At 41.9% G+C, this 23,285-nt stretch overlaps 1 protein-coding gene across 1 annotated transcript in view; it reads left to right on the top strand.

The window, feature by feature from the left end:
* The window catches only part of RUNX2 (RUNX family transcription factor 2), a 135,181-nt gene that overhangs the window by 93,843 nt on the left and 18,053 nt on the right, over positions 1 to 23,285 (top strand). The window contains exon 6 of the mRNA XM_055571282.1: positions 3,897 to 4,058. Coding sequence (XP_055427257.1) covers positions 3,897 to 4,058 — 162 coding nt within the window. The remainder of the gene's footprint in view (positions 1 to 3,896; positions 4,059 to 23,285) is intronic.

Raw genomic sequence — 23,285 nt, 5'->3', positions numbered from 1 at the left:
AACTCTCCCTGCTGTTGTTCGGTTGCCAAGCCCTGTCCTATTCTCCTTAAGTAGGTCTTTATCATAGAATCTTAGGGTGGTGACCTTGAAAGAGAGATTGGCCAGCCTGCAGCCTGTTCTTTGAGAGACAGAAAGCAAAGAGAGATCTTCTCACTTGTGTAAGGATAGTGAGAAGTTCTTTTTGCTAACACTGGGAATCTTCAGAAAGGCCCTCTACTCAAAGGATAGTGATCCTTTGCTAGTTCAAGTGTATATTCCAGCAGTCAGGAAGTTTATATCAAAGCTAAAACCTCATCTGATACAAGTTCTTTTACAGCCTAAGGGGAAGTTAGAGAAAGACTAATTACTACTTCCTTATAAAATCCCATTATTCACTCCAGCCACCCTTGAGGTTCCTGCAGTGGTTGTTTCTTGAGCACCTACTATGTGCCAGACATTATATTGAATTGTGATGAGTCTGCTCTGGAACATCTTCAAGACTAACAGTAGACAACCCAGCCACGCTGGATAGTTTAGTCAGATTTTTTTTGTTTTTTAAGATTTTTTGATGTGGACCATTTTTATAGTCTTTATTGAATTTGTTACAGTATTTCTTCTGTTTTATGTTTTGGGTTTTTTTTTGCCTCTAGAGTCAGATTTTTAATTTTTTTGAATAATGCTCAGCCATTCGCTCTGTTATTTAATCCTTATGATACTCTCTGAGACTGTATTATCATACCCATTTTACAGATGAGGAAATTAAAATTCAGCCGCATTAAGAAACACACCCCATGTCACACAGCAGAGCCTTGGCCATGTGATGTGAGCTCCCACATCACATGAGAATAATGATCATTTTCATATAGTACTTTAGAGTTATCAAAAGGCTTTTCTTGTGTTTTTTCATGTAGTTCTGTAAACAAAAGTGATAGTAGTTATAATTATACTCATTTTACAGATAGCAATGACCATTTCTATTTACTGTATTCTTTGTATGTGCCAAGGGTGGCAGACAACCTACTAGACAAGGCCTAGTCTGTGTAAATGCTCACAGAGCCCTGATAAGCATCCTGGTTCCCATTTTCCAGGTGAGCCACTGAGGCCCTCAGAATCTAAGTGACTTGCTCAACAAAGTGGGGAGCTGTGATTCAAGCCCCAAATTGGCTGTCCAGCTGGCACACATGAACTCTTGGCTATGTTCGCTTCACCATGCTATGCTGCCTCATTTTCTAGACAAGGAAACTGAGGTTCAGAGAGTTTGCTAGTACAGCCAAGGTATCCAGCTCACACATGGCAGAGCTGGGACCCCAACTCAGATCCTCTCATCAGAAAGGCCCCTTGTTTCCCCTTGTACTGAGCTGCCTCTCAGCTTAAGGAGAAATGCAAAGCTGTATCTTCCATTCAAGCTAAGTCCCCTGATTCCTTTGTGACATGTCTAAATGTCAGTAATTTTAGTCATTCTTTAGATTTCTTTGTATTTCCCCCATTTTAGGCAGAGAGCCCTATACTGCTGGTAACGAGCTACAGTATGGGAGTGGAGATACAGATGAAACTGCTTGCTCAGGAAGTCATCTGGTGATGTTAGATTACCTGAGTCCTGTGTGCCCTGCTCATTTTGCTGTGTGGTTCTTGTCCTTTGTATCTGTTAAAAATGGTGCTTGAGGGAAGGCTTTGTCTTTGTGAGATTGCTTTCTGATGTTGTAAGGAATGCATCTTTTTCCATCTGAAGATCATTTACCATTTATCTGAATAGCAAATGACATTAATGGTTAAAACAAGGAAGTATATCTGTATCAGATATATAACAAGGGTCAGGTTTGAAATGTTGCCAATCTATTACAGTCTCAGCCTTGAACATTTTAAAGCACAAAATTTCATTACTTGAATGATTAAATATCCATCCAATTTCTGAAGGAAACGTCTCTGTGAACCATTTACGATAGTACTTTAATTCAAATTGCAAACTCAGGTAAATGTTCCCTAAAACAGAATTGGATGAAATTTTTCTGTATATCTGTGGATACAGTAAACATTCGATAAATATCCAGATGTATTTAATTATTTTGAGTCAAAGAAAGTATGTCCCATTTAGATAGTCTTTAAATAAATTATTTCTGAATTGAACAAATAAACAAGAAATAGCTGAAACTAAATGGCTTTGTACAGAAAGACTGAGAGGCTTTAAAGGAGGAATGATCTCAGAAAAAAACCCACATCTTGTTATCCACTTTTTTTTGGTAGAGATAAACCTGAATTGACTCAAATGTATTTATTGTTTTCAAAAATCGAGCTTTTCATTTTCAGAGGCTGATGGGTAATATGGGAATAATTTAAAAATCAAACCTATTCTAAATGGATTAGCTCCAATTCAGGTGTGTTTTAATCATGAAACAATTCCTGTGTCACCAAAAGTTATTTTAAAAGGCAAGAATTAGTATCACTGAGCATCTCCTGTGCTAGTCCTCTTTGCATGGTCTTCTCATGCAATGTCCACATCTCTGTGATTCAGATATTATTACTTCCCATCCCCTTTTACAGATGAGGAAACTGAGGTTCAGAGTCACTGAGTGATTAACCCAAAATCACACAGCTTAGAAATATAAGTCTCAGAACTTGAACCTAATTCGACATGTCCCAAAATCCATGGCTATTCTGATATACAAAGCTGTTTTGAGAACAGCCTGGTGTATTAGAATTTTTTTAAATTAAGAAAAAAGTGAACTTCGCAAAAAAAAAAAAAAATGTTAAGAGAACTTAGCTTATGATTCTCTGTGTATCTCCAAGAAACTCTGTTAGAGATACATTGAAAGATATTACTAATTCTCAGCGGTTCACTCTAACCAGTCGGTTGCCCATTATTTTTATTATTGTAGTGACTGTAGGTAACTCCGGGCCACATTCCAAACATGTGACATCGTTTAAACAGATTCCAATAGGATTAAAGACATTTCCCTGTTGTGTTGGGTTTTTTTCTTCCTGTCAGAAACTCATGTGCTTTACATCGAAACTAGATGGTGATAAAGCTTTCTGTTCTTGGTTAGTTTTGAAATTAAGTTTTGTTTTTTTCTTAACGGTTATTTTCTGGGGTAGCTTTAGCATCAGAATAACATAACTGCATGCTCACTTGCTCAGTCATGTCGGACTCTTTGAGACCCCATGGACTGTAGCCCTCCAGTCTTCTCTGTCCATGGGGATTCTCCAGGCAAGAATACTGGAGTGGGTTGCCATTTCCTTCTCCAGGGGATCTTCCTGACCCAGGGATCGAACCTGTGACCACTGAGCCATCTGGGAAGCCCAACATAACTGGCTCCTTTCTTTCCTGTTGTACTTACATGCTGTCCCCTTTGTGCTCATCTCTGCCCCAAACTCCTCATCCCCATTGACCTGCCTGGGATGTGAACTGTGCTAAAATCACAGAATCATGCATTTTTAGAACCAGAAAGCATGTCTGAAGGATACTGACTGGATGCACAGCAGCAAAAGGCACCATCTCCCTGCTCTTTAATCGAGTAAATTGTTCCAAACATTTCTTTTTAAAAAAGAAATAAGTAATACATGTTCATTGGAGTAATAAATAAAAAAAAAAAAACACAGAAAATAAAGAAAATAGAGTTCAACTTTGTGAAGATACCCAAAACAGATTGTTTTCTAAATGACTGTTAGTCTTTCCAAATAGAAATATTTACGTGTGAGGGAGACAAATAGTCCTTATGCATGATGCATTTTGTTACTTTCATAGAGACTTGGAGTCTAGAAAGCTGTGTGCCCCACAGGGCCTGCAAGGGTGGGGTTGTGGAAAATTTGTCGTCCTTGTATAGTCTGATTTTTTTTTCCCCCTGCTTTATCCTTTCTAAGTTTGGGGTTGTGTGTGTAGGCCAGAGTGGCTGGTGTGCTAAGGATTTTCTTCTTCTTCCCAGACCCCAGGCAGGCGCAGTCCTCCCCGCCCTGGTCCTATGACCAGTCCTACCCCTCGTACCTGAGCCAGATGACTCCTCCGTCCATCCACTCCACCACCCCGCTGTCCTCCACGCGGGGCACCGGGCTGCCCGCCATCACCGACGTGCCCAGGCGCATTTCAGGTAAAGACCACACTTGATCTCAGAGCCCACTCTGGTGCAGGGGTGGGCCTGGAGCTGCAGGGTGGGCCCAGCTGTCTCAGCTACGCTCACTGTAAACTCTCCGTCAGAGGCTTGTGGACAGGGGTCCCACAGCTGCAAACCAGGTCTTCTGAATTACGGGGCTAGTGAGGGCTTGAACTTAAATTGAGGTCAAGAGCCTGAATCTCCACCAGACATGGCATCCTTTGCTAAGAGGACACTCAGTGTCCCCAAGGTCAATTGCATCCCCTTCGGTTGGCTCTGTCTCCCAACTGGGGCCTTCTCCTGAGGGTCTTGTGCCCGGCCGCCCAGCTTTCCTCTGCTTGCGTTCCTTTCTGTTCCTAACATCTGCCTGAAAGCCAAACTACAGCCTGAAGGCACAGCCCTCTGTTTCTAGAGGCTCTTAAACACCCAGGAGTTCCAGGTAGCCAGTTCAGAGAGAGAGAAACTGCACACTTCAGATCCCCGTCAGACAGACACAAGTCACTCCGAGGACAGTGAGGCTGCAAGAGGCTTAAAGGGCCACGTGTTGTGGCCTCTGAGCAGCCAACTCAAGACCCAGGCAGCGCCATAAATCACACAGCTCACTGCTGTTGCTCGAAACGTGGCAGCCCCTGGGGCTCACCTTCCTCTCTTCCCAAGGCACCACGAAATTCTGTGACTCATGGTGGGGTGTGTGTGATCAACATCCTGGCTGCACTTCCCCCCATAGACTAGCGTTTGTCCCTGGGAACCAGAGAGTATCCACGAAGATGTCAGATTGACAAGTGGAGGAAAGTTAAAGGCTCTCGGCCAACCCTCTGAGTCCTGTGAATAAGAAAAAAAAAAAATCTGTCATACCCTCTGCCTCCGGACTGCAGCCCTGCCCCCATCAGTTCAGAAGCAGCCCTCCCCCGCCCCCCCCCCACCCCCTCCGTAAGAAGCACGCATAGTCGGACCCTCTATGTGTCCGACACTGCTCTCAGCGTTCGGGCTCCATGCACCTGTTTGACCCCTGGCCAGGTTAATGCCTTTCTTTCTTTCTCTTTGTGTTTCTGTCTCTGTTTTCTCTCCCTCTCTCCTTTTCTGCAAAGCTCGAAGCCGGTACTCGCTCCGCCGGGTTGCACCACTGGCAAGCTGATGGGCCGCCCGCAGGCTTGCAGGTTGCGATTAGCTCAGACTCCTTTATTTCTTTCAACTTGGGAGGAGGGAAGGCTTTGTTTCTCAAGCGAATGGCAGGAAAGGGCTCTCGGGTCCTAAGGCCTTCACCTTTTCTGCCACAGATGGACTCCCGTAGGGGTGAGTAGGGAAAGCAGGGGTGGGGGGTGGGGGACGGGAACCTCCAGAGTCGTGGGAAAACCACGTGACCCTTTCTCATTCCGACTGCTGTTATTATTGTCATGAATCACATGGTATTTATTGGGGAATCTGCAGAGTATAGAATTGTAGTGATCACTTCCCTTTACTGGAACGACTCCCTCCTTTAGACAAACGTCAAGTGAGGACACGGGACAGGATGAGGCAAGCACAGAGGGGTAACCAGGGCTGATGCAGGGTCACAGGGACAGTGTCGGATGGTGTTGAGTTAGTTCTGGTCCTCCCTTATGTATTTTAGACTGAGTCTGTTTTTGTCTTACATGGGGCCAAGGTGACACTTTGCCAGGACAGATTTGTGCAACTTTGCCTCTGTTTAGGGTTCTCTGGGGCTTCTGTCTGTCCAACCCTCTGTGGCTGAAGCTGTTCGTCCTCTGGCTTTACCTGGAGGGAAAAAAAAACCTCAGGGAGAGATGGCAGCTTTAGAGACATTTATCTCCAGCATTTTCTTTCTGAAGTGTATTCACTGGGAAAACGTTGACAATAACACTGGAAAAAAAAAGCTGCCTAAATGGCATTTTATCATTTATCATGTATAATATGGAGCAGCCAGGTTATTTAGAGGCAGTTTAATGATATCTACTGAAAACATTTCCATGAACGAATATGACACAGCTTTTCTCATTTCACGGAGGAGGCAGAAACTGGTTTATTATCCAGCCGTGTATTAATCTGAGGCCAAAGGTAGGAACGGGCTTCTGCTTGAAACTAGTTTAAACCTGAGTTTAGTCCAGTTTCTTCCTCCCACCCCAAACATCTCTATGAGTTGTTCCTGGCAGAGTAACATGGTGCCAGGGTGGGAAGGTCTGTGTAAACATGAGAGCAAAGAGAACAGAAAATCCCTCTTGTCAGCATGTAGCGAATCAGGAAGAAAGAACTAGATGTCAGCTGTCAGGGAACCAGAGGAGCCCTGCTTCCTCTGACCTTGCTCCTGGGTGTGGGGCTGCATCCACGCCCCAGAGCACTGCCTGGTGGACTACGGGACTGAGTCTTCAGGAGTGAGCCCCGTCTCCAGTTCCCTTGGGACTGGTCCTAGGACACTGCTTGGATAAGAGTGTCTCATAGATTCTCAGGTACCACACTGCATACTTTCTGTCTTGTTATTATCCCCCTCAGTATCGAAAGGTGTCCCTAAGTTCCAGGACGCTATGTCTCTAGAACATGGACAGCTAAAATATTAACCTCTGTTGCCATCTCCACGCAGTTCTGTGTTCACTTTTTGAGATGCTTTCCAGAATAGTTCCTGTTTTCTTTTACTGTAGAGCAATCCGTTCTCATCTCCCTAATCAAAACATTCTCATATGAGCTTGGGTGAGAAAGAATACAGTTCATCACTTACACAGTAAGGGTGGAGATCCAGGCCCAGGTTTGAATCCCAACTCATACTCATATTAGGCAAGTTTCTCATAGTAACCCCTTAAAACGGGAATATAATATTTAGCTCTTAGGGTTACTATGAGGATTAAATGAGATGCATAGGTGTAAAGTGTTTGGGCAGGCCCGACACCCCATATGTGTGTCACACAGATTGTAGCTGATATTAAGGAGACAAAAGTGTTTTGTAAAAATTGTATGTCTATATATAATTTGTAGGCAAGCCCTGGCTTAAATGAATCAGTCGATAAAAGTCTAAACTTTTAAAGGAGTTATTTGCTTTATGAAATGGATGGTCACAGAGTATATTTAAAACAAAAAAAAACTCATGAAATATTTAAATAAGTTATTACTATATGGCATTCATAAAGCACTTAACACAGTGCCTAACACATAGAGTACTCAATAAATATTTGTCACTACTATTATTATTCTGTAGACTATGAATTTTTATAGAGCTAAAAGGAACTGGGAGGCATTCACAAAAAGTTAGTAAAGCACTAAGAGAAAATAACTATTCACTTATGATGTCAGAAGATAGAAAATGTTAAATTACACTTACATGTAATTAGGCATGCTAATGTTCTTTTCCAAGGGATCACAAGCGTAAAAGTCACCAGAAATATCTTTCAGAAAGGAATATTCCTAAGGAAATTCCATTTTATCCGAGAAGACCATTGCAAAGAAATACCACAATTTAATCTATTTAAAGACCGTCAGAGAATCCAGTTTTACAACTTCCTTTTTTGTTGTTCTTTCTTCGGAGTCATTTATCAAGTGTGGCTGCAAATGCTCAAACTTAATGAATTACAGTGATGCCCATGACCCTATACCATATATACCCTGTTGTTGTTGTTCAGTCACTAAGTTGTAGCCAACTCTTTTGTGACCCATTGGACTATAGCCCGCCAGGCTCCTCTGTCCATGGAGTTTCCCAGTCAAGAATACTGGAGTGGGTTGCCATTTCCTTCTCCAGGGGATCTTCCAACCCAGGGATTGAACCCACTTCTCCTGCACTGACAGGTGGAATCTTTACCACTGAGCCACTGGGGAAGCCTGTATATATGTCCTGTTCGTGGTGGTGGTATTGTTCGGTCTCTAAGTCACGCCCGACTCTTTGTGATCCCATGGCTGCGGCACTCCAGGCTCCCCTCTTCTCCACTATCTCCCAGAGTTTGCTCAAATTATATATTCTGTAGTTTCCCCCACATCCTTTATGGAAGCAAAGGAGTAAATAAAATAAGATGATAAAGATATATTACTTGCAATCCCTACTTTATTGCAAAGAAAGATAAAAAACCAGACATCTCAAAGTTTACAGGGGGCAGTTCCAAGATTCAGGAAATATTTCTTTAACCTTGAGTAGTCTTTGATATTATAAGAAGAACAATAGCAGCAGTTATAAGTTTGCTGCTGCTAAGTCACTTCAGTCGTGTCCGACTCTGTGTGACCCCCATAGACGGCAGCCCACCAGGCTTCCCCATCCCTGGGATTCTCCAGGCAAGAACACTGGAGTGGGTTGCCATTTCCTTCTCCAATGCATGAAAGTGAAAAGTGAAAGTGAAGTTGCTCGGTTGTGTCCGACCCTCAGCGACCCCATGGACTGCAGCCTTCCAGGCTCCTCCGTTCATGGGATTTTCCAGGCAAGAGTACTGGACAGGGGTGCCATTGCCTTCTCTGGTTATAAGTTTATGGCTGAACAATAAAGTGTTGTCATGTAACTGACTAATAGGGTCGACCTTATTGTATTGAGTTTAGATTATACCCAGCTGAATTATAGAAATCAAGCAGAAACCAGTCTAGAGATATCTAATGCCAAGAAAGCTCTTGAGGGTTGGTTCCTCTCCCCACCATACTTACAGTGATAAATATGGCCTTATCACATAATAATTGGGATTTAAGTAGTGACCCCATGTAACAGTCCATGGAATTCTCCAAGCCAGAATACTGGAGTGCGTAGCTGTTTCCTCCTCCAGGGGATCTTCCCAGCCCAGGGATCGAACCCAGGTCTCCCACATTGCAGGTGGATTCTTTACCAGCTGAGCTACCAGGGAAGCCCTATAACTGACTGATAGGGTCGACCTTATTATACTGAGTTTAGCTCATATCCAGCTGAATTATGAAAATCAAACAGAAACCAGTCTAGACGGATCTGGTACAGAGGAAGACCTTGAAGGATTGGTTCCTCTCCCCACCATACTTATAATGATAAATATGGCTTTATCACCTAATAGTTGGGATTTAAGTAGCACCCCTGAACACCCAGTGATTTTATATATTATCTCATTTCATCTTCAGTTCAGTTCAGTTCAGTCATTCAGTCATGTCCGACTCTTTGCGACCCCATGAATCGCAGCATGCCAGGCCTCCCTGTCCATCACCAACTACCGGAGTTCACTCAAACTCACGTCCATTGAGTCGGTGATGCCATCCAGCCATCTCATCCTTTGTCATCCCCTTCTTCTCCTGCCCCTAATCCCTCCCAGCATCAGAGTCTTTTCCAACGAGTCAACTCTTTGCATGAGGTGGCCAAAGTACTGGAGTTTCAGCTTTAGCATCATTCCTTCCAAAGAACACCCAGGGCTGATCTCCTTTAGAATGGACCGGTTGGATCTCCTTGCAGTCCATGGGACTCTCAAGAGTCTTCTACAACACCATGGTTCAAAAGCATCAATACATGATTATAAAAGAACCTTTACCCTACAGAGGTAGCCAAAGTTGTTTCTCACTGATTCTATTAAAGAGCAAGGTGTGTGGGAAGGCAGGGAGACTTGACAACAAACCAGACCATTGCATGGCTTCATCATTGTAATATTGTTATCACTCATGGCATTTTTGATGTTCAAAGCACTTGTGAGGCTTAACACAAAGATTATAATTACTTTTCTGGAGCTCGTTAAAAAATAGTATGTAGACACATAATTACTGACTTTCAAAATGTATTTTATGTAATTATACTCTTACGAAAAGATGTCTAGCTATTTATTGAATCTTATTCTTTGACTTATGAGTCAGAGTATGAGCTATTGTTAGCCTTCTAACGGAGACTTTACATAGGTTTATTCATTGCAAATAACTCCTCCCATCTCACGCATATAAATTAAGTATCTTGTTTGGGTGGGTGGGTGAAACAGAAAAGAATACCTTTATTACTTTGCCAGGCAAAGGGGGCCACAGTGGGCTAATGCCCTCGAGACTGTGTGACCTGCCCTGGGGTGGGTAGTGAGGAATCTTATAGCATTCAAGGAACAGGGCATGATTAGCTCATGGATGCTCTTCTGATTGGTTGGAGGTGAGGTAACGGGGAGTCAGCATCATCAACCTCCTGGTTCCAACCAGTCTAGGGTACATAGACCCTAGAAGTATCTTGTGTGCATGCATGCTGAGTCCCTTCAGTCCTATCTTGAAAGTCACAACTCTTTGCGACCCTGTAGATGTAGCTGGCCAGGTTCCTCAGTCCATGGGATTCTCCAGTCAAGAATACTGGAGTGGGTTGCCATGCCCTCATCCAGGGGATCTTCCCAATCCAGGATCGCACGTGCATCTCCTGCATTGCAGGCAGGTTCTTCACTGCTGAGCCACCAGGGAAGCCCTGAAGTATCTTAGATTAGCCTAAGTCTGTACTGCTCTTTGGCATTTTTTTCTGTGGTCTTGGCCATTGTACCGGTGGGCCTCTGTGATCCTTTTAGGAGGTTTCTTAGAGATGTAAGATACATGCATTAGATATACAGGATCATATATGTTGTCTGCCTTGGGGACCCTGGGAGAGACCAATACAGGTTATGTGGATGTTTTTTCGGTGCAATTGTAGGGTTATTTTTACATAAGACAGCATTAAGAACTATAATCTTTTTGAAGATCTTTTCTTTCTGTTTAAGCAAGCAGTCTTGAATTTATTCTTTCAAAATACTTAAATATCAACAAATGCCACTTAATCAACTGCACAGGACCACTAAGTTGTCTCCATTTTTGTGACTGTTAGTTGCTAAACTATAATATTCCCAAAAATCAGCAGAATAGGGGTTAGTCTGATAAAGTTCCTAAAAACTATTTTATTACTTCCACAAAATCTAGAAATCGCAGAGGAAAAACTCCATTTGATCACTCAAGGTCAATTGGCAGGATGGTTCATGTCATTTCAAAGCCAGCAGTGTTTGATGTAATTCATTTTTAAATATCCCTTCTATAGCTGAGTTTCTGTCTGTTCCTCTGGTTTGAGGGTTTGAAACCAGCAGCTTCAGTAATGTGCCAAGTATATGTGGACATTAATTTTAGCAGGGCCACTCTTAACTCACAGGAGGGAGTGACGCCTTCAGAGAGGTTAAAAGGAAAACTCCAGCAATTACATCAGAAAGGTAAAGCAACTATAATAAAACACTAGACCATCTACTTTTTACTACAGAACTATTCCTTTATTAAGACCTACCTGTTTGGTAGACACACCTCTGCCATCTCAGCCACGGGCAAGTAATTAAGTTTAATAGGAGCCACTCTTATTTTGAAGAAGTTCTCTGTTTAAAGCCACAGAGGGGGAAGTTATTAAATTTAATGGACCCTAAACAAAGGCAAGCCCTGTGTTACCAAGTGAATATTCAATATTCTTCCCTATAATATTGACTGTGATTGGTTGGGTTATTTTTGCATTCTGTGAGTTAAAACTCATCTTGCTTTCTTTAGAAATAGGATATTTTCTGACACAAGCAGAGGGTATTTTTATCTTATTGCTGTAGGCCCAGTTTCAAGGGCATCCCTGGACCTCAGCTGAGCATAATTTTTGAGTTTCTGATGCTGAGGATACAAGAATGATTTCCATTCCTACGAGATTGATTAGGGATAGTTGGCCCAGCTCACAAAGTTGACACAACTTGGTTGTGTGACTAGTTACTGTTATTTGTAGCTAGAATGAGCTACCAAATCACAGGATGAAACCTGGGTACAAGGTTCAACTGTGGCCGTGTACGTGGTTCTTGTTGGTTGTTTTCATTGGGGATTTATTTTTGATAACACGTATAGCCGCCCACACATGGAGAAAAGACTCAGTAATGAAAGTGATCTTGCTTAGGCGGGGATGGCAAAAACGTGGTTACATATTTTAGTGAAAGATTTGCTGTAATCCCTTTCTTTTCATAGAAGTTTGGGTGCTTGAACCTAACTTGAGCAAAAGTATTAAAGTTAATTTTCGAATGACGCCGTGGCTTCTGTGGTTCACCGGGATCCACATGAGGGTGGAGACAATTGAACTTGAGGAAACCTGAGTTTTGGTTTCATTGTCACTAAAGAGTCTTTGCATCTTTCTCAGATATGTCAGTTAATTTATTACACCTCCATGGTCTCGTGTAAGTGAATTACTCAAGACTGTCCAGCCGCTTGTCTCAGAGGTTCTTCAGGGAGTATGATTGTGTCTGTCCAGGGATTTGTTGTTCTTAGGACTTTTGGTAAAGAAAGCTTGTCTGACCTGATAAATGTTAGTGGAAGAACTAAGTTATGTCATTCCCTTCAAAAGAGTAGAAACATACTATCATATATATTTGTTTTTAAACTAATGCTTATTTTTTAGAGCGGTTTTAGATTTCCAAAAAGTTGACCATAAGGTACAGAGTTACTGTGTCCCTCCCCAACACCAACTGCACCAGCCGTTTTTTCTTGTCATTAACATTTTGCTTTTGTTTGGTACATTTGTTAACAGTTGACGAACCAGTATTTGGACATTATTATTAACTAAAGTCCATAGTTTACAATAGGGTTCACTCTCCGTGTTGTATGCGCCTGTGGGTTTTGCCAAATGCTTAGTACCATGTATCCACCATTACAGAGTCGCACAGAATAGTTTCATTGCCCTAAAAAATCTCCTGTGTTCTACCTGCTTATCCCTCCCCACCTGCCCTCTTAACCCCTGGCAGCCACTAATCTTTTTCCTATCAGGATATATTTTTAGAATTTATTTTATTTTTGTCTGCTCTGGGTCTTTGTTGCTACATGCTGGCTTTCTCTGGTTGTGGAGGGTGGGGGCTACTCTTTCCTTGTGGTGCACGGGCTTCTCAGTGCGGTGGCTTTTCTTGTTATGAAGCATGAGCTCTAGGGCCCACAGATTTCAGTAGTTGCTGCATGCAGGCTTAGTAGACGTGGCTCACGGGCTTAGTTGCCCCTCTGCATATGGAATCTTCCTGGACCAGGGATTAAACCAGTGTCCCCTACATTGCAAGGTGGATTCTTAACCACTAAACCACCAGGGGAGCTCAATGTCTGTATAGTTTTGTTTTTTCCAGAATATCATATAATTGGCATTACAGTATGTAGCCTTTTCAGACTGGATTATTTCACTGAGCGTTATGCATTTAAGGTTCCTCTGTATCTTTTCATGGCTAGATAGCTCATTTCCTTTTGCCACTGAATGATATTCCATTGTAAGGATGTTATTAAATTTTTAAAAGCATTCAGGCCATTCTCCCTGCACCTCTGAATACTACCACACCGTTTCCTTTTCCACTAATATTTTTTCCATTTAACACTTACTGAGCACCTACTATATGCCATAACTGTGCTAGGTTGTAAGAATACTCAAGAACATGTAAGACACAGGCTTGTCCTTGAAGAAGCTGACTTAGTGATATTTCTTTTTAGAAAGCGTTTCATGCATTCCTGCCTGGGGGAACACTTCCTCTGTCTTAGCCATTGTCACCAAATGGCCCAGATTATGGCTTTCCTTATCTTTGGCTCATTTTTGAATGAAAACTTTCTTCTCATAGAAATGTTTTGCTCATAGGAACGTTTGCTATTTAGGTGGTTGTTCCTGTTGACTCAAGTACTGAACTGGCCCAGCTAAAAATAACAATCCATTTATGTGGCTACTTAGCTGCCTCCCCAAATACCCAACTCTCCTAGGTAACTGTGTTAGTCACCCAGTCATGTCTGACTCCTTGAGACCCCACAGACTGTTGCCCACCAGGCTTCTCTGTCCATGGAATTCTCCAGGCAAGAATACTGGAGTGGATTGCCATTCCCTTCTCCAGAGGAACTTCCCAACCCAGGGATTGAACCCTGGTCTCCTGCCTCACAGGCAGATTCTTTACCATTTGAGCCTCAGGAAAGTCTCTCCTAGGTAAAGGATGCTGTTTATGTCCCAGGAGTGCCTGGTGTTCTTCAAATGTGTTGTGCTATTCCAGTTTGAGGCTAGCCCACTTTTCTGCACTGCCCAGACAGGGCCAGGCTGATCCTTCTCAGGCATCTTCTTCCCAACCATCCACTTTCCTCCAAACGAATCACTCTTTCATCCATTTCTCGTCTTTGTACTGGGCACACCTCTAATGTGTATGTATCTTCCTTTAATAATAATTAGATTACATGCTTTCACCCTCTCATAGGAGATCCGCTTCTTCAAGGACAAGCCTATGCCATACATGTTCTTAAGTATTCTTATAACCTAGCACAGTTATGGCATATAGTAGGTGCTCAGTAAATGTTTAATGGAACAAATATTCGTGGAAAAGATGACAGGGGAAAAAAGAAAGAAGAAGATAGGGAACTTCCCTGGCGGTCCGGTGGTTAAGACTTTGCCTTCCAATGCAGGGGCTGAGGGTTTGATCCCTGGTCAGAGATCTGAGATCACACATGTCACATGGCCTGGTCAAATTTAAAAAGAAAAAAGCAAACAAACAAAAAAAAAAGGAAGATGGGCATGTGGGAGAAAATTAGAAGAAGAAAGGGAAAAAGGAAAAAGAAGAAAAAAAGTTTTTATTCACCTAGGACAACAAATAAAGGGCAAAACAAGAGAAACTTTTATGACTGATAAGGACAGGAAATAGCACAGTAAGAGTGTGCATGAGCAGTGTATATTTTTATCTCCAAGTCTCTCTGCAATGTGTTTCACATTTAGAATACATATCAAGACTGCATCTGTTTCCAGAACTCGCTGCTAACAGTTAGTAATCATGCCAAAACATACTTTAGGTCCAGCTTGAAACCAAATGATCAAATAGAGTTTTTGATTTCTAATTTAGAGTCTGACATTAATTATAGCTGTCATGTAATAAAGTGTCAAAGTCTTTTCTGAGAAAACGATAGAAATTATATTAACTAAGCCATAAACTGAAGCAAAACTCTTTCTCAAAAACAGAGCAACAGATCTGGTTTGGACAACTATCATTTCTCATAAAGTCTTATCTTCTGAATTTTTCCTGTTCTCCCCTCTTCTTCCGGAGAAGGCAGTGGCACCCCACTCCAGTACTCTTGCCTGGAAAATCCATGGACGGAGGAGCCTGGTAGGCTGCAGTCCGTGGGTCTCAAAGAGTCGGACACAACTGAGCGACTTCCCTTTCACTTTTCACTTTCATCATTGGAGAAGGAAATGGCAACCCACTCCAGTGTTCTTGCCTGGAGAATCCCAGGGACGGCGGAGCCTGGTGGGCTTCCGTCTATGGGGTTGCACGGAGTCAGACACGACTGAAGCAACTTAGCAGCAGCAGCAGCAGCAGCCCCTCTTCTTCCCCCCTTTTTAAACTCTTGTTGTATGATGAGATTTTGTGACATAAGACCTCACTGTCCTGGTCAGAGGTCTTTGGGCAAAACACACTTCCTCAGTGGCCCTCTTGAAGCCCGGCATCCAGAACCAAACTCTTTCATTTTCAGCCCCTTTGGTGCTGGCTAAAGTGGCCTTGGTTCTTTGGTGACCATGTTACACTGTTTTCTTATATGTGCCTCTTTCTGTCAAGCTGCATTTCTTCCATTTTTTTACTTCTGCAGGTTTTTTTTTTTAGATCCAAGTATGGAAATTTATGGTTATTCCTGTTGTGTGTGTTAATTGCCCAGTCATGTCTGACTCTTTGTGACCCCATGATCTGTAGCTCACCAGTCTTCTCATGTCCATTTCCAGGCAAGAGTACTGGAGTGGGTTGCCATTTCCTTCTCCAGGGGATCTTCCTGACCCAGGGATCGAACCCAGGTCTCCTGCATTGCAGGCAGATTCTTTACCATTTAAGTCACCAGGGAAGCCCACTTACTCCTGTTAGGTTTTATGTTCTTTAATTCAGGTAATAGCTTCTGCCTGACAAGAACTTTGAATTTTTATTAATTTCATCCAATATATTAGTAGTAGCCTCTTGCTTTCTTTCCTACCTGAGATGTCTTTCCTCAGTTCATTTCAGCCATTTCAAGTCAGTTCAGCAAATACTTGGTACATGACTTTAAATGTGCTTAGGCAGGCAGTGAATGAAAAGACATTGTCTCTGGCTTCAGGAAGACTTCAGTCTCATTCAGAAGACAGGTTGGGAATATGACATGGTTATATGATGATACCAGCCCACATGGATGCCAGAATATGCAAAAAATGCTCAGGATTTTAGTGAATGGGGATCTCTTTTGACCCCTGCATAAACTTAAAGTCTTCTCTTTGAAGAAATTAAAAAACATTTCCATTCTGCTCAGATGATATTTTTATTCTGAATTGCTTCGACAATTACATTTTCAGCTGAAAAAAAGATTACACTTGTTGACATGTGTGGTTTCATAATGTTTCTTAAGACAAGAATGTACAAGATCTTGTCTTTTCCTAGCTAGATTGAAGGCTCCCATAGGCCAAGGGCCTGGCCTCCTAATCCTTTGCTATCTGTCCAAGACTTCAACTAGATTGAAGGCTCCCCTTAGGCCAAGGAACTGGCCTTCTTACCCTTCTCTGTCTGTGTTACTCTCTCTCTGCTGTGCATGGAGGTGCTCATGGGAAGTTCTTGCCTGCAGAAGAGAGGTCAACCCCGTAGTCCAGGCTGCATGCCTCAGGGTTGATTCTGCTCCGACCATAGTTGTTGTTCAGTTGCTAAGTCATGTTCTTTGGGACTCCATGGACTATAACCTGGCCAGGCTCCTCTATCCATGAGATTTCTCAGGCAAGAACACTGGAGTGGGCTGCCATTTCCTTCTCCAGGGGATCCTCCTGACTCAGGGACCAAACCCAGGTGTCCTGTGTTGGCTGGTAGCCTTTGCCACTGGGCCACCAGGGAAGCCCATAGTTAGGAATTGGCTAATAGATCTAGAAGTGGGTTTATATAGGAGACTGAGGACAATTGTCATTTACCCTGATTTCATATTCCATATACACAGATATGGTCCTTGCACATGATTATATTATAGAATTTTCCACTATCATCTTTTAAAGTGAAGGAATACAGTTAGCTATGTGCTGTAACATATATATGCACATATGCATGTAGTCATCTGTTCCCTACATTTAGAATGAATATACATGTAAATATCCTTGACTGGGTCTATTATTTGGGATATTAAAACATATCAGCAAGGCTACTACTTAATTTTTTCGGGAAAAATAGGACCATTGAAACCCCCATGTTTCAGTATTACTTTGTTACTTTGTTGAGCATTGACTTCTCTGTGCTGTGCTTACTCACTCAGTCATGTCTGACTCTTTGCTACCCATGGACTGTAGCCTGCCAGGCTCCTCTGTCTGTGGGGATTCTCCAGGCAAGAATACTGGAGTGGGTTGCCATGCCCTCCTCCAGGGAATCTTCCCAACCTAGGGATTGAACCCAGGTCTCCCACATTTTGGGTGAATTCTTCACTGTCTGAGCCACCAGGGAAGCCCATGAATACTGGAGTAGGTAGCCTATCCCTTCTTCAGGGGATCTTCCCAACCCTGAAATCGAACCAGGGTCTCCTGCATTGCAGGCGGATTCTTTACCAGCTGAGCTAGCAGAAAAGCCCTTGACTTTTTAGGAAGTATTAATTGATCACTGCTTGTAGAAAAAGGGAAAGAGAAATTGTGTGATAATATTAAGTTAGTTTTTAGATTTGTTAATACATAGAAACAGTTGTAAGGGGAACTTAGAAAGATGCATTTAAAGAGGTAACTAAACAGGTAAAAAGCTTTTTTATCATTTAAATTTTATATGATAAAATGCAGATAATGGCACTTTAGCTTGAGCTGTTCAAAGTCATTTTGGGGTAGTATTTTGTTTTGAACAATTTGTTTTCAGAAACAAACAAACAAACATATATTATTAAACTAGGTCAGAATATAAGTGAGTTGGTCTGAAGCAAATCTAGGATCCCATTTGACGAAAATGTCTAAAATTTTTTTTTTTTTTTTTGATGTGGCTCTCAAGAAATTCAGGTATGTCTAGTTTATGAAAGTCATGTAAATTAAAAGTCTGCTCAAGTGACATTGTCCCTGAATATCTCAAAGGATTTCTTCACCAGGAAGGTGTCATATCTTTTCTAGAGAGACTTTGACCTTCAGTGACCAACTTAGACCCAGCCAAGCATGGTGGACTGGAGAAGCCCAATGTTTCCATAGCCAAACATTGGCTACAGCTCTCTCCAACCCAAATGGTCACCATTCCAGCTCCCTGTTGTCATTAATAATAATGCTATCATTAATGGAATAATGATAACAAATATGAGGATGGTTATAAACACTCCACCCTATGACAAGGAGAGCAGTGATTCATGATAAATCAATAATAAACCCACTGATGTGGTCACATCCACATGTAATTAAAAAGAACCCTTTCTAAATAACAACTACAAAGGAAATAAAACCAGGCTTGGAGAAAACAAAAAAGTCTGATAATACTGTTGTGGTACTCATTATTAAAAATAACAAACTTGTCAGCTCCCATACTGTACCTTGGGAAAACAGTGATTCTCAGTATTACCTAAAGGTATGTTGAACTATTGACCTTAAAGATTCTGAAAAGGAGAGTTTGACCTCCTGGGTGCTTAACAGAACAAGTTCCATTTTTTTTTTCTGACCTTAGAAGTTAATAGGTTGTCAAGGGTACCCTACCTTTGAAGCATTAACTGGGTCTTGGTTTTTGGTCCACTCTGACAATCTCTTTTAATTGGTGCATTTAGACTGTTGACATTTAAAGTGACTTCTGATATAGTTGGATTCACATCTACCATGTTCGTTACTCTTTTCTTTGTATTAGTGTTGTTCTTTATTCGATTTTTTCTTCCACTCTTTTTCCGCCTTTTGTGGTTTTGAGTGTTTTATTTGATTCCCTCTTCTCGCCTTTCTTAGCGTTATCAGTTCTGCTTCTTTTTTAACCTTTTTTTTTTTTTTTTTTTGGTCATTGCCCTAGAGTTTGCAATATACATTTGTAACTGTTCCAGCTCCACTTTCAGTAACATTATACCCCCTCATGGGTGTTGTGAGTACCTTGCAATCTGTAAACATTTGCGTGTAGGTTTTGTGGAAACATAAGTTTTCAACTTCTTTGGGTAAATGCCAAGGAATCCAAATACTGGATGGCGTAGTAAAAGTATGCTTAGTTTTGAAAGAAACCACCAGATTGTCTTCCACAGTGGCTGTACATTTTGCATTCCCACCAGCAATGAATGAGATTTCTCATTGCTCACATAATCTCTGTGTGCCTTTATATTTAAAGTGAGTTTCTTGTAGATAATGTCCAATTGGGTCTTGTTTTCTGATCCACTCTAACCATCTCTGTCTTAACTGATGCCTTTAAACTACTGACATTTATTGTGATTATTGATATACTTGGATTGGTTTCTCTTTGAAGGGTGAGTAAAGTCTCAAATACCCTATTTAATCTAGCAAATGATTGAAACATTTAAATTTGGGACATGCACCTCCAAAGACAGTAGAACCCAACAGTGATAAAAGTAGCAGTTGTTGAGTAAAATTGTGTTGAATTGACTTGGCTTATCAGAAAAACATTTCTTGAAAGGCCCAGGCATATGGCATAGTGGTTAAACTCTCAGAGCATCATTGGAAGTGTGTTGGAAGCTGGCGTTTAATCTTGGATGTACCTCTGAGTTCTTAAGCAAGTCACTTAATTTTCGTGGGTTTTAGTTTCCTCAGGTGTGAGGTGAGTTAGTTGGGCTAGATATTCATAAAGCTTTGAATGTCTGTGATACTAAAATAAGGCCTGAAAACACATAAGAAAACTGGATACTGCCACCCATAATAAGAATAAAGCCTTGGATAATATTTGATTTATGAACTAAATTTATAGAAATAACTACTGCAGATGTCAAGGAAAGCTTTGTCTTGTACTTCAGTTGATTCTGATGAGAAGCAACATGAGATCAGGTTAATTAATTCCAAAGTACATTCAGACCTTACCCACAGCTGAGCTTCTGTAAGTGGTGAAGCCTCAGATATGTGCATGTGTGTCAGGATCTGCAGACAGATTCTGAAGCCCTAGCTTCAATTTAGAATTAAGGAACTTTATTTCATTGATGTTTTACACATCCTTGCATGGCTGTATGCAGTGTATCTGTGTTACACCTCTTTACTTGACGATGGTTATAATGAAGTGCACTTTATCTCATTGGAGAAATGAGAATCTTGTAAGCTAAAGGTTATTAAAACAAAAGAGCAGGTGAATTCTGTTAATAAGAGAATACATGGAATCAGAAGACCAGACCTTCTATATTGAAGAAATTAGATATATTTAGAGATTATATATTTATGATTTATTTAGACATTTATATTTATGACAAATATATTTATATGTATGACATATATATTTATAACAAAATTCTGTTTAGTGAAATATTGCTATCACAGTTTTTTATGTCCATGTGATAAAAACTTTACTAATATGGTGATGAATAAGAGAAAAGCTCAGAAAGCTTTTTCTACTGGTATATGATGTGGTGATTAAACGTTCAGTTTTTGGAGCCAGGCCTCTTCACTCACTAGCTCTGTGATCTTGGGGGTTATTACTTAGCTTGTCGGTGCCACAATTTTTCCATCTGTAAAATGGGCTAATAATAATAATACTACCACCAACCTCAAAAGGTTGAGGACTAAAAGGTAGCTAATATATGTAAAGCCCTTAGAATAATGCCTGGCACACAATACATGTTAGCTATTACTAGGTAAGTGTAGGCAGTTGAAAATAAAATATTATCTATGGACTGTGCTGTGAAAAAATAAAGTAGGGTGACCTGATAAGTAGGGTGACATTTAAGCTGAGACCCAAATAGCCAGGAGGCGTAGCCCTGCGTGATCCCCCCGGGCAGTGGGGAAGGCTAGCACTCGTGGCCTCACTGGGGAGCAGAGGGCCCAGTGGCTGCAGATGTAGCAGATAAGATGCGTCAGGGAGATGGGCTTCGGGTCATGCGGGGTCTCGCTGATCAGGATTAGAAGTTTGGATTTGCAGGGACCTGCAGTGATGAGCCACCAATAGATTTTAAACAGGGTCAAAATATAAACGTGTTTCTATCTTCCAAAGGTCACTTTGGCCTTTTGGGGGAGAATTGTGTAGGAGGATGAGGGACAGAGCAAGAGCGTGGCTGGGAGGCTGGGGCAGTCGCTATGGCAACAAGATGGTGGCTTGTGCTCAGCCTGGAAGGGTGGGGATGGAGAGACTGTGGATTGGGGGCGGTGGTGGTATCTGCCTGTATCATCAACATGTTTTAATCATACTCCCCCCCCCCCGCCCCCATCAGTCATTTACTTCGAAAGGAAGAATATTGCATCCTCTAAAACCTTAATGTTTATACACTGTTCCTATACCCTGGAGTGAATCCGTCATTCAGGAATTGCTTGACTTATTAGGTGAATACAGAACCACCCACCTGGAAAATTCAGGCCAGCAATCCACTCTGAGAGCTGAAATGTTTGGTTTGGTTGTTTTCATTGACACATTAATCTGATTATTTCCAGTAGCTCCCTTTCCTTGGCACGGTGAAACCCTGATTGCAGTGCAATGAAGTGCAATGATGAGATTAATTGGGGGGACTGACCAGCATTGTATTTTGTCCTCATAAAATATAGGTACTGTGTTTTTATATCTTTCATTGCCTTTATCTACTGCTAAGTCACTTCAGTCATGTCCGACTCTTTGCGACCCTATGGAATGTAGTCAGCCAGGCTCCTCTGTCCATGGGATTCTCCAGGCTCTGTCTATGGAATTCTCCAGGCAAGAATACTAGAGTGGGTTGCTGTGCCCTCCTCCGGGGGATCTTCTCGACCCAGGGATTGAAATCCAGTCTTTTGAGTCTCCTGCATTGGCAGGCAGGTTCTTTACCACTAGCACCACCTGAGAAGCTCTATCCACTGCTATATACAGCTTTTAAAGATGGAATGAAATGCTGGGGCTATTAGATGATCATACAGAAAGCATGTGGCCACAACCCTGAAGGGAGGAGACCCCTGAGCGAGGGGCTGGGGCTTGTTACATCAGGCTTGGAAGTCTAGCTCCTGCATCTGAGATAAGGAAAGCTGGGTAAGACACCAGCATTTGTCCTCCCTGGGAATGGAGTCAACAACCCCACACAGCTGCTTCCCAGAGGACTGAGAAATAAAGACATGGCTTAAATTGGGAATAACTTGAATTGATAAGAGGTGAGGGACTTGTTCTAAGCAGAATCTCAAGCACAAGCTAACATTAATGGAGGAATCTTCAAATAGCTGAGACACTTATATTGCCATTGTAGTCAGTGATCACTCCCTTCTCAGATATCCTCTAACCGAACCTTAAAGAAAGAGTCTTCTCTCCCTCTGCCCCCAAACCTTCCATCTGTGGTTCTAGAAATTAGCTTCCAGATCTTACAAAGATAAGAGCACTTCTTACATTTCCTGTTTGAAGTCACAAAAATCCTGCTCTCTGTGGATACCAGTGACCTCTTCTTCCTGCCATGCCAAAGGACAGAGGGAAGCATCCTAAAACCGTTACCACAATTTATTAGCTTATTATTTTTTTAATTATTTTCTAAGAGAACTTATTTTAATTTTATTTATTTATTTATTTGGCCATGCCATTGCAAGGCATATGGAATGTTAGTTCCCTGCCCAGGGATTGAACCTGAGCCCCCTGCATTAAAAGCGCACAGTTCAAACCACGGGACCTCCAGGGAAGTCCCTTGTCAGCTTGTTTTAAAGGAAAGGAGTGCAGTAAAATTAGAATCTGGGGAGCATATTTCTCAGTGACCTAATTACTTAAAATTTCTTTGATGGATTTATATGGAGTTTTGAAAGCTCAAAGAACTCAAAATACAGTACAATTCAAAGGGCATCAGCATTGCATAGGATGGGATGATAGAATCATTCCAGGGGCTCTGAAAACATGATGGATTGGAATTCTGGATAACAGGTGGGCTCTTCTGTTAGCTTTGGAACCTAGTTCTTACCTTCCTCTCTGGCTTTGTCTAGACATGGCCCAAGGAGAATGGAAGCCAAAAGACTCAGTGTAAGGAGGATGCAAGACCAGAGGGAGAAACAGCAAATAACAGGCCACTGGGGAAAAAATAGTCACTTTTTAAAAAGAATAAAACTTAGAGACAACATGGTTTAGAGTGAGGGCTGTTTTCACCCCAGGAGCCAGGAGGTCTGAATACTGATGGTGCGGCTTGCTTCCTCATCAGATGAGGGGTGGTCTTGACCAGGCTCATGGTTCCCTCCAGTTTCAAGGCTTTGGCCCTGTTCTTTTTTGCTACAACTCTGCAGTATTATGTTGAAAATCACTGGGGCTTCTCTGGTGGTCCAGTGGTTGGAGACTC

This window comes from Bubalus kerabau, chromosome 3 (genome assembly GCF_029407905.1).
Source record: "Bubalus kerabau isolate K-KA32 ecotype Philippines breed swamp buffalo chromosome 3, PCC_UOA_SB_1v2, whole genome shotgun sequence".
NCBI lineage: Eukaryota > Metazoa > Chordata > Mammalia > Artiodactyla > Bovidae > Bubalus > Bubalus kerabau.
This window is presented reverse-complemented; position numbering and strand designations above follow the sequence as displayed.